The sequence below is a fragment of the Hippocampus bargibanti genome, linkage group LG01 (assembly GCF_051943395.1).
Source record: "Hippocampus bargibanti isolate YZ-2025 linkage group LG01, ASM5194339v1, whole genome shotgun sequence".
Classification (NCBI taxonomy): Eukaryota; Metazoa; Chordata; class Actinopteri; order Syngnathiformes; family Syngnathidae; genus Hippocampus; species Hippocampus bargibanti.
Genome location: NC_142734.1, coordinates 6,623,851 through 6,635,697, shown reverse-complemented (window position 1 = coordinate 6,635,697; position 11,847 = coordinate 6,623,851). Strand labels below are relative to the sequence as shown.

At 43.0% G+C, this 11,847-nt stretch overlaps 1 protein-coding gene across 2 annotated transcripts; it reads right to left on the bottom strand.

Moving 5' to 3' along the window:
- Positions 1 to 5,869: 5,869 nt before the first annotated feature.
- cbx5 (chromobox 5) lies at positions 5,870 to 11,834 on the bottom strand. Of its 2 annotated transcripts, none has more exons than XM_088992677.1 (5): positions 11,675 to 11,834; positions 10,934 to 11,115; positions 10,245 to 10,479; positions 10,000 to 10,100; positions 5,870 to 6,847 (listed from the first exon to the last, which is right to left on the bottom strand). In XM_088992677.1, the coding sequence occupies exons 2-5, from the start codon at positions 11,062 to 11,064 to the stop codon at positions 6,706 to 6,708; spliced, it is 609 nt and encodes a 202-aa protein (XP_088848803.1). In that variant the 5' UTR covers positions 11,065 to 11,115; positions 11,675 to 11,834; the 3' UTR covers positions 5,870 to 6,705. The 2 variants fall into 2 exon arrangements, with proteins under 2 accessions (XP_088848803.1, XP_088848813.1); XM_088992687.1 differs by having other exon boundaries at positions 10,934 to 11,111; positions 11,675 to 11,828.
- Positions 11,835 to 11,847: the final 13 nt, after the last annotated feature.

Here is an 11,847-nt window from a genome sequence, read left to right as displayed (position 1 = left end):
CTTTATAAGTCACTCAAAACCATAAAGTCTGGCTGCCTGTTGTGAGGCCTTCAGCATTTCAGAATCACTTATTAATATAGAATATCAGTAGTGCCAATATAGTGGGTGGTAGCATTCACTGCTCTCTAAACTCTAATCCTTGTTGGACGAAAAATCCCATTCAGTCACATGATGCAGCACGATTCAAATTTTTACATGTGTGGCGTTTCACAGTCAACAGATGTGCTTTTCTCATCTTTTGAGCAGCTGGACTTTTTTTCACTTCACTCTTTGCCAGGCATATTAGACCTCAAAAGTGTAAGTTTAGAGAGTTTACGGCATTGTGTGACGTTAAGGTGGGACAAAGTGGTGGTCAGCTATGGGTCAAAGTCTTGTCAGGGCTCAGGCATGGCTGTGAGCCAGCCTCTGAACGTGCCCTTTCTGAATGCTAATGGATTAGCACTCGCTACACATACGACCGCACAGGGAAACTCAAGACGCCTTTTAACGGCAAAGACCGCCAATAAGTCGGTGTCGTAAATTCAGGGACACATGATGTCTGGAGGCGGTTGGCCCGTATTCCGGCTTTACAACAGGGAGGGATGTCGTGATGGAGAAAAAGGGAGCAGGTGGACACTGCTTTGGCCGACCTTGTTTCTCAAGCCCTGCTAAGTATGAGAAGAGTTTGGCGGCAGCTGTAGCCAATTTTCCACCTATAATGGCCTTGTCCAAACTTTGAAAGAACATTTAAAGCATGTGAGGGTCAACTCAATGTTTTCCTCTTTTGAATACAATACAATACAATACAATACAATACAATACAATACAATACAATACAATACAATACAATACATGGTTATTTATATAGCACTCTAACAACAGCTGAAGCTGTAACAAAGCGCTTAACATGGACAGATATCCGTATTAAGTTCATCCTGTCTATCGTCACCTCACCTTTCATCGTGTATCACCAATGTCTTGCCGTTTGCCCCATGTGACTGACTGACCAATTGGTATGCAGGAAGGTTGTTTCATTCCCCACGCTGGTAACCAGCCATGGCATCCTATTGGTGATCACCCCCAGGGTATACACACCCATCAGGCATAAATAAGGACACTCCATGCGTAAAAACCCAGACTCAAAGAACCCTTTTGGACTCACAGGAAAATCTTCTCAACAAAGAAGAAGAAACCAGTGGCCTTGAGAATCTACACAGACTCCCAAGGCATATTTGTGAGGTCATCCCTTTCCTGTTGCTTATTCTCGGTCAGCCAGTAAACAGACAGCAGAGGGTGGTAAATAGTCCTAGTTGTTTTTTGCCAATGGAACTCCAACTAAGTGCATTCATTCAGTCCTCCTCATGGTGGCAAACATTGGGCCTGCTGATTTAACATTTGCCACCCCCAAGCGCAGGCGGTTGTTTTGCATCATTTTTACTCCTAATTGCGATAAGAATGAGGATGTTGAGCTTGTCTAATGGGCATTTCCAAGTGCAGTCGGAGTCGTCAGACACGGTGTGGCAACAGCCTGAATCACGATGTGTAATTTGGCAGCAGGGGACAATGAGCTAATCTTCCAGTGAGACCACGTGGCCGCAATTTAAAACCAATCAAGATGCCTTTTCGTTTTATCGGACTGCCACTCGAGCTGTGCAGTAAATAAGAGTTAAGTTTGGATGGCACAATTGTTGTCTGTGTCTGTGTGCAGATGAGGGTCTCGTTTCAAGGATTCACAGCGTGCACGATAGAATTCACACATTTTGACATTAATAGAGCCAATTGATCCGTTTGCTGCTGGTTTGCCAGTAATTAGGTACAATTATGCCACTGGGTGATTTCTCTACGTGTATTGAAGAGTAGATTTACAGACCATCATTAGCGGAAACAGCGTGGCTTTAACAGAAAGAAAAACAGGCAGGCACACAAAAGTTATGGCGCTGGAATTTGTAATCCAATTATCTCCTTCTGAATAAAACACTGCAGCGATTTGCTGTGACTGTGCAATGGCCGGAGTGGACTTACTTAATACTCTCAATCTTTTTTGCCCTCCCCCACTGCCTCTTTCTGTAAATGAATTTATGGTCTAATTAGTGGACAAGCCTCCAGATATGAACGAACACAAATCACTGCTCCTTACTAGTTGGCAGAAAAATGGCATGGGATAATTGAAAATCTAGAAGTGGATCAATATTTAGAAGCCCAAGGTTACACGAAGTGCAACATTAAAATTAAGATGGAAATATGATGCATTGCATCCACAGGCAAATTGGTTGCTCCTATTTGATGTCGTGGCTGAAGATGCTTTTGCACAGATGACAACTACCACAACGAGGCTTTCGAACACACGTTTCTACCACATGTGTGCATATGGATGGCTAGCTTGTGAAATATGTGCCGCTTCAGTCTCACATGAGTACCTTTCGCCGCATCTGCACGCCCAAACACACATGGACAGGTCTGCTGGTCTCCCAACGGGGTTTCAAGAAGCCTCCACAACCACCTCACAAGGCCCATCCCACCCGTCTCAAGCATTTACCCCTGGCCTGTTAAAAATGATAGCAGCTCATAGAGGGCAAGCATTAGCATTTGCATTTTATTGGAAGCGCCGAGATTTAGAGCGGAGGATATATCAGCTCTGAGCAGGCAGAATTAGTTAACAATGCATTACCTGCCTTTTATGGCAGCTATAACTCTTTCCCCCCTGGTGGAGAGAGGAGATGAGGGAGTGGGGGGGGGGGGTGTTGGAGTGTGTGGGGGTGCCTTCGGGGGGGAGGGGAACGGAGCCAGAAGTGGGTTGGCCTTGATGCAGCGGACGTGTGGCTGCCGGGCATTTGAAATGAACCGGATTTGTCTCGGGTGCTTTTTTGCGCCACCCAAATTAGAGCATCACGTGGGAATCACCTTCACACAGATCAGCGCTTTATATCAGCAAGCAACAAGGTAAATGGACACACAGCCGTGGGTGGGATGTGCCTGCTTGATCACAGCATGACACAAGCCGGTTCATGCAGTGACGAGCTTATACTGTCAAACAGTGGGCGCCGTGTTTCCCTTCACAACCAAAATAGCTGCAGTGTGTCGTAGTGAGGGTCCGATTGTTTTGTTTTTTTGCTCTTGTTTTTTCCGTTGAGACCTCTCTGAACGCGCCGTCTAACACTGATTAGGCCCCCACGCAGCAATCGCTGTCCTCACCACAGCTGCACAGTAGCTCCCTCAACACTCATCTGGTGTGTTAATGTGCAGCTAGAGGAGCCTCCTCTATGACGGCAATGCCCTGTGCAACTCATTTGCTCCGCAAGTTGAGAGTGTTTTTTAAGCGCAGAGGCTGCTGTGAAATCTAATCGAATACAAGAAGCATGTGCACGTGTTCATGTTTAGGATTGGATTGGATTTACCTTTATGGTGAGTATAGTTTTTGCTTTTTTGAATGTTGCTGTGTCGATGACCATTTTGTGTTTGGGAGCCTTTTACTGAGTGAGTTGCTTGGCCAAAACAAACATGCGGATCAAACCTCTAAAGATGGAGGACACTGATTTGCTGTGGCGACCCCTTGAAGGGAAAAGCCGAAAGGAAAAGAAGAAAGAAGAGTCTCGCAGTGGAGAAATGTACATTTCACAGCAGCAAAGTTATGAAAGGAACATGAAAGGAATGAAAGAAGTAGAAAAACAAAATACACGAGCTGCTGGAAAGGCAGCCACTGTCACTGCGCCATCTTGAACTCAAAAGAACAAAAAAAATATGACAACACAAAGACAGAGAGTCATTCATTCTTACGCACTTTCTGTACCCGCTTTGTTACATGAAGCAGTTCTAGATGAAAGAGGAGAGGATCAAAGCGTCCTTTTCACCAGTGGATCATGGACGTCATGGTGGAATGTGCACACGACAAGCAGATTGTTGATGATGTTCTCAACATGTTTGAAGCATTGTTCCGAAGGACTGACCTCTAATTGTTTGCAAAATTGAATCAAATAATTGGAGGCAATATAAATTGCACTCAATGGCCATATCCGCCTGTGGTGCTTACCTGGCGGCCTCCACACCTCCATGGACGACCGGCTTGGCACTTATAGAGAATCCTCCCAAAAAATTAAAAATAAAATAAAAAGTAGTGATGATTGTGATTGAGGCAACATCAGGAACAGCTTCTTTGGGTGTGATGTTTAAAATGACTATTTTTACACAAGGTGGAGTGGCGAAAAAATTTAATCAGCATCAATGTACCTTGTAACGACAAATGGAGCATCGGCTTCTTTACCACACACGACATTGTACTCATTTTAACATGTCAGCTATAAAGCAACGAACGGTTGAGCATGTCCACACGGTGCCCCTACATGTGTTGTTGCCGCTCATGAGCAGTAGCACGTACCGGAGTGCCACTGTGGTTTTTTTTTTTTTTCAACTAAACCTGACAGCAAGGGTTAGTCAGCACTCCCAAGCTCCATTAAACAGCCTGCTGCTTCTTTCCTCTGCCCATCTTAATAGTCCCTGGAGCTCCAAATTTACTCGTGACCTTTGCATTATAGTTACAGCAGAACAGGCTTTTTGCACGGGAAATTCCATCTTTTTAGATATAGCAGAGCAGATCCTTTGATGCATATGCATACCTGCCGACTTCTGAAACCAGAAAAGCCTGGTAATACGCCGGGGTTCAGGTTATTACGCATGTGCAATAAGCTATCTGCATTTCCGCTTGTTAGGATTTTGTTATCATTTCAAATAATGCACGGCCTATTACAACTTTTATACGGGAAATGTAATCATTTATACGAGCAGTTATTAGCCAAGGTTGACAGGTAAAAAACTCAAACTCGCGTCATTTTCACCTTTGCTTGAGCGAAGTCTAACTCCTGGAAATGCTTGAGAGTATTCCTCATGAAACGCCTGTAGTTTTCTTTTACTTTTCACACTTTTTGATGATTTTTTTCTCCTGCAGATGCCAATACACAACAATGATGAAAACAACCCTAACGTTTGAGTCTTGATTCCAGGAATGAGCCGTCACTCTCAATTCCAGGAAAGACCCGTACCACGTGCATGCGCAATTCATCTAAAGGAAGCTAACAGTTAGCACTTTGACGATCGCCTGTTCTCGTGTTTTGAATTAACATTGAGTACAGTACATACTATTTTGATGATTTTGGATTTATTGGAAACCGTAATTTTCATTATTAACCCGTAACCCAGAATGGGATCATGAAAAAACGTATTTTTTTTACGGCAAAACCGGAGTAGTTGGCAGGTAAGCATATGTGAAAGCTAATCCTTTTAAAGGAAATGAAGGGGGAGGGCAGGTAGAGGCTGTTGAAGGACTGAACGGTTTCAACAACTGTCGCAATTTATTGTGGGGAGCACAAATCAAAATCAAGTATTAATGCACATTCCTATTCAGACAGCACTGAATTGAATTTGACTTAGGTGGGGTTGCATTTAAACTCATTGTTTCAAATTATACACACACACAAACACAAAGTACAGCACTGAAATAATATCGACAGGCATTAAGGCAGTGTGTTGGATCTATATTGAAAAATCATTCAAACCTAAAAGGAATTAATAATACAGCAGATAAAGGTTGAGAGGTGAAGACCAATCGTTTTGTGGGGACAACCAGGCATGTGGGCCCAAAAAATGAATGTTTTATTTTGTCCAATGGCGACACCTGCTGGGCATACAGGCTTCCCCCAATACATTTCCACTCGCAAGAGCTTTGGCATACCTGTGCTCAATTTAGGATTCTTCGGTTTGCATTTTTCAACTGTTCCATTAAATTAATAAATTTCGCATATGACATTTTTGGCACAATTTCACTCACTTGCAGGGTATAATTGGACAAGTAAAAAAAAAAAAGTCCAAATGAATGCACCTTAAAATAGATCACAACAAATTCAACATTGAAACAATTTATTCAAATATGTTGCCATACTGTTCTGTAACCTCACAAATGTAACGACTCACTTTTTGTTTAAAAATTTGTAGTGTTTAAAAAAAAAAGACAGTCACACCATATCCTATTGGACGCTTCATTTCTAAGTAAAATAACGCTCAGTAAAAACATATTTGGCCCTAAAAACTAGTTTGGAACACATGACACCCATTTAAAATTGTCACCCATGTTGGAAAACAATGTTTTGTCTGTAAAGATAAAATGACAGGAAACACTGACGAATGTTAACTCATCCAAGGATTGGCTTCAGCCAGGATATACCTGATCAGGTAACATTCAAAAGCTTTGAATAAAAATGAGTAATTACTCACTCATTAAAATTGACGTGATATTGATGCGAAAATTTCAATTATTTTGAAAACTGCAGGCTTGCCATCAGCATCTTCGCAAGTCAAGAAATTAAGCAGTTGGACATTTCCGACCACAAGATGGCAGAGCAGAAGCGTGGCTGAGAGATGCTGCAGCTTCATGTTGGGATGCGATGAAGTCCATGCGCTGTGTGTGTGTGTGTGTGTGTGTGTGTGTGTGTGTGTGTGTGTGTGTGTGTGTGTGTGTGTGTGTGTGTGTGTGTGTGTGTGTGTGTGTGACACCCGCTGACAAAAATAAAATAAGGGGGGGGGGGGAGTCAACGCTCTGTGTCCACTGAATTAATCTCTTTGGTGGACAGTGTACAGAGTGTGGGATGCTGTTGGGGGGTGGGGGGGTTAAAAATGTCTGTCCCACTCAAAGATGTCCGTTTAGCGGAGAAGTTTTCTTTTCCTGTGGCCATGAGCAACTCACGCACTGACTGCGTCTTTCTCCTTCTTGTCACCATCTTCGTGCCAGGTGAGACGTTCCTCATAAAAGGCAATGACGATCTGCGGGCACTTGAGATTGGCATCCTTTGCCAGCACAAGATCGGCTTCATCAGAATCTTTCCTGTTGGAAACGAAAACAGGTGATTAGGAATCGTCCGTCTCAACGCTTTAGTTATCTCATTCACTGCCAGACGATGTGCAAAAATGTGTCCACTCCAGTGCCAAGATTTTTGTCATTGTCACTCATATTCCAGGACCCACAGAATATTGAGGTTTAGGACTACAAAGGCGATGACGGACTACATACACATTCAATGCAGCGTATATAACCTTAAAGGACAACCAACGTCACTTTTTTGTTTCTTAACTGACATCAGAAAAACGTTTTATAGCATCTAAAATACCCAAAACACGCAGTATGATATTTTTATTCAAATGCAAAACACCAATAAAAATGACTTAAAGTATCCAAAATCTGCAAAAAATTGAGCTGCAAATTGGGCATTTTCGGAAAGTCCCGCCCCCAGTTCGTGACGTCACGCATTGCTGAAAAATCAAAACAATGGCTTCATCCTGGTTTTCACACAAACAGTACAGCAAAATACATTGACGTGATGAAGGACTGCTACAATGTGTCTTTTTGTCGGTTGGGGGGTGGGGGGGGGGTCCTTTAGTGACATCACGTACGGACTTGTCACCAACTCAAAAACAAGACTTTCTGAATATTCAGCGCGAGTCTTAAAACGTAAAATATAGCTCTATGCCATGGAATCTTTGTAAAATACGCTCAGTAGAAGTCATTTGAAGCCATTTTACAAATTCTTGACACAACTTGTCCGGAGACGTCGGTTGTCCTTTAAACCCCCCCCTTTCACTAGAAAAAAAGTTAATTCCTAAATTATATGGGTCTGAAGTTATATGAGCTTGAAATGAGGGCGACTGTCCAAAACTCAATGCAATACATACATATTGGTTTATATAGAGCTTTCACAACAGCTGAAGTTGGAACAAAGGCCAAACATGGAAAAAAGGGAAATGCTGCCTCCCTTCTGGAAAAGAAAACAATGTGAAAAATGTGATTATAAATAACTAAATAAAGAGCAAGCGAGCGTTTCAGTCACGGCCTGAACTTTTGTTGGATTGTAAAAACTTAGATTGTGAGTGTTGTTCGTGGTTAACGCCACAATCTGTTTTTGCTGAGCAACTCTATTTCCAAGTGTTTTTAAAAGCACCCTGCGATTCACAGCAGTGTTGTCAACACACTTTATCGAGGACTTCGTTCGTGTGCCTGTGGCTGTTTTCTGTTTGGGCGTTTCGCTACAGCCCACAGCGGCCACGTTTGCAGTGGATCATAAAAGTTGAGACAAACAACTACGATCTGATGTCATGTCCTTGAGAACCATTCCAGTATTTCATTTTATCAGTCCTCGCATCTACAGGGGGTCATTGGAGCAGACACCCATGAGAGACAGCAAGCACAACAGCAGATAGTATTGTGAAGTCTCCCAAAACTACTTCAAAATGATCTGAGCAAGACGCCTTGCCTTGCTCGAGAAGCAAAACAATGGCTTCAGATTTAGAGAAGATGCTTTCTTGTTACTCATCTACTTATGAATATGATTCAAATCGTTCTGAAGAGGAAAGCATAAATGTTTGCAATCGATTAGTTCTTCCGGGTCATTTTGAGGCATCAGGACTGATGTGTAGCACCCAAACATGCAGAAGATGGCGCCCAAGCTCTGTTGGAAGAGGGCTGATTTGTCTGCTGGGAATTTGTGTCAGCGAATATCAAATAGTTGTCTTGGTGCAACACACAATGATTCACCATCGCGTTAATTATATGTGTTCCTCCTAATTTCGCCATCAACACGGATCAACACAAAGTTTTCAGACCAAACAAAGTACCTAAAATGCATTGTGTCGCTTTCTCTGTCAGGGGCGTTCCTATCGTGACGTGACGTCAGGAATCGGCACCAACCCAAAAACAAGACTTCCTGAATATTCAGCGAGAGTCTTAAAACGGAAAATATCGCTATATGCGGTGGAATCTTTGTAAACTACGCTCCATAGAAGTCATTTGAAGTGATTTTACAAATTATGGACACAACTTGTCCGGAGGCGTCGGTTGTCCTTTAAGGACGTAGCCGAAGTGCTGTGTGTCTGCTTCGGTGACTTGCAGACAATGTGCTGCTATTGGCTACTTCAAGGTGACATCTCCAACTCTCATTGGAATGGTACACACCTAAGTGTGAAATGGTTGGGAATAAGAATAAGCACCTCCAAATCTAAAACAATAGTCCTTTGTCAGAAAAGGGTGAAAACCTTACTCCAAATGGCAGATTGTAAGTATCTCTGGGTCTAATTCACAAGTGAAGGTGGGACAGAGCGGGAGACTGACAGGTAGATCAGTCTGTTGTAATGAAAAGGGAGCCGACCGAGCCAAAAGGCGAAACTTTCGATCTAAGTTCATGTCCTCGCCTACAGTAATGAGCGACGGGTTGTGACCAAAAGAACTGGATACAACTTTAATAAGTCCTCTGCAGTGCATCCGGGCTCTCCCCTACAGATAAGGTGAGTCATACAGAAGGGTCTTAGAGTTGAGCTGCTTCTCTTCCATAACAACAAGAGAAAAGCAGTAGAGAATGACACTGAAGTGTGTGTGCATGCGCAACTTGAGTTATCAAAGAAATAATCGATTCTAAAAAGCCCTTGTGACCCATAATCAGGGCAGCAAAGAATCATTGCTAAATGTACCAACTGTGTGAACATGTTGGTGTACAGAAGCAAAAGGAAACGATACAGCACAAGCAATGAAGATAGGCAGACATAACGTGTTTTGATACGTCTGTGTAGCCTCTCAGTCGTACAGGAGTGGTACATCCATGAAAAGTTTTCTTCAACCGTCGCCTGTACTTCTTTGAAGGTGTCGAACGTTTCCCTCTTCACCCGAAGAGCTTCGTCAGAGAACTAAAGTTGTGCTGGTAACTCTGACCCTATATATAGAGGTTGAGGTGTAGTCCACTATTGATAGGGACCTATCAGAGCAGAGGTCTGGCAACACAACCTCTGTCCATTAGGGATAAATATATAGGGCCAGAGTTACCAGCACAACTTTAGTTCGCTGACGAAGTTCTTCGGATGAGGAGAGAAATCTCAGACACCGACAAAGAAGTATAGATGACGGCTGAAGAAACCTTTTCATCCGTATTTAAATACAGCAAGCTCTGACTCATAAAAGTCACACTGAGATGAATAAGTAAACTGAACACATACCACTTCATTAGGAACATCAAATCACCACACGAATCCGTTGCTCCAATGATTTTCTCTGGTTCAAGGCCCTTCTCAAAGCCACGGGCCACTAGAATTTCCTCCTGAAATATTAAACAAAACAAGTACTTTAAATTGGGGGAAAAAAACGCTTTTGTAGCTACATCAATAGAAATAAATATATTTCCAACATATGAGCAAATCGGAATCAGTGTCAAAGTTCAAAATGGTGACAATTCAGTTATTACCTCCTTCTTCTTTTTAGATTTGCTCGCCCCTTCATCGTCATCATCGTCGTCGTCGTCGTCCGAGCTCCTCTTCTTTGAGCCACCAGAGTCTTTCACACGCCCTGAAGGTGCTGTGCTGGGCTTGCTAGCTCCTAAAGTTGGAGTAGAGCTCCCACTTTTTTTGTAAGTCTTCATAAACTCTGAAATGAGCTCTGGGCAGTCTAGGTTCTTCTCTGGTTCCCATGTGTTGTGCTTACTAAGAGCAAATCACAAAAAGGTAAGTCAGCGACAATACAGGGTGTCAATCAAGGGTGAAAAAACTAGTACAGAGAGATGAAGGCTTATGAGGCCAACGTCTTTGCAATGTTGAATAAACGTTGACAACACTTGACTGTATTCAAACAATTGCAAGCCTCCGTTGGTAAGTGTTGTGCAGGCTGAATTTTCTTCTCTGCTGGCTTTATACTGACCCAGAGCTATTATGGGAAGTTTCCCTCATTTGTGTTTGTTTTGTTGGGCCAAACATTGAGACCGTATTCACTTTGCTAATCCAACTTATAGAAAGCTATTTGTGGACCCTAACTGGTACCAATTCACTAATGGTCTAACCAACCAAAAACAGTTGTAATTAAATGTTGCATACACAGCTCCTTCAAATCACACCCGTTGATCGTTTGCATGTGCCTTGGTGGAAGAAGCAAAAAACTTACTCTGAATATCCTTTCCACTTAAGAAAAAACTCGACCCTTCCTTTCGTCACCCTGCGGTCCAGAACCTTCTCCACGACATACTCTTCTTCATCCGATGAAGAGGACTCGTCTTCCCGGGACTTTTTGCCCATTGTGGTGGTTTGCAGAAAGCTTCAGAAGACGTTCACTTGAAGGCGCACTTCCTGAAAATGAAAATTACATTTGAAACTGAAAGTACAATTGATTCATAAATAAAAACGGCGGTGTGGCGCCGTGGTTTCGAGAAAGACCAGGACTTTCTTGGTCCCACGGCGGAAATTTTGGCCGGTTATAAACGAAATTAATAATACAAACCATTATGATATTAACAAGTACTACAAAATAAACCAGGTAATGGGGGAAATAAACAGGATTAATAAATGGCACCACGTTGAAAAAATAGGCTAACGCTGCTCTGGGGAGATACTCCGATAACAAGTATTGCGTGCGCTTTGTTTATGGGCGGAAATACAAGGACCCGAACATAGGATAAAACGGCATTCTTATTTCTATTACGAGCAGTAAAAGTGGCAATCGTTTGGATTTCCGCCACCAAGACGTAAAATAAAAATGCAACCACGCAAAGCCAAGCTAGCTCGCTATTCAATGGGCACAGCAAGGCAAACATGCTAATGAAGGTAGCCTGCGCGCTAGCGCTTCGCTAACAAACCAAGCGCCACATCAACATAGGGGTCGTTCCATGCTCTCCGTAACGTTACTTACACGGGTCAACGCGACGATCATCCGTTTGGATCGATTGTAAGGGGAGGAAGTGTTTGCTTATGGATGCTATCTTAGCTTGTAGCCGAGAATACAAATCGGTACTGTGTGCTTGCTCGTCCCAGTGCGTGAAAAGCGCGCCTTAAAGCTCACAATGAAGGTCTCCGCCCCTCAGT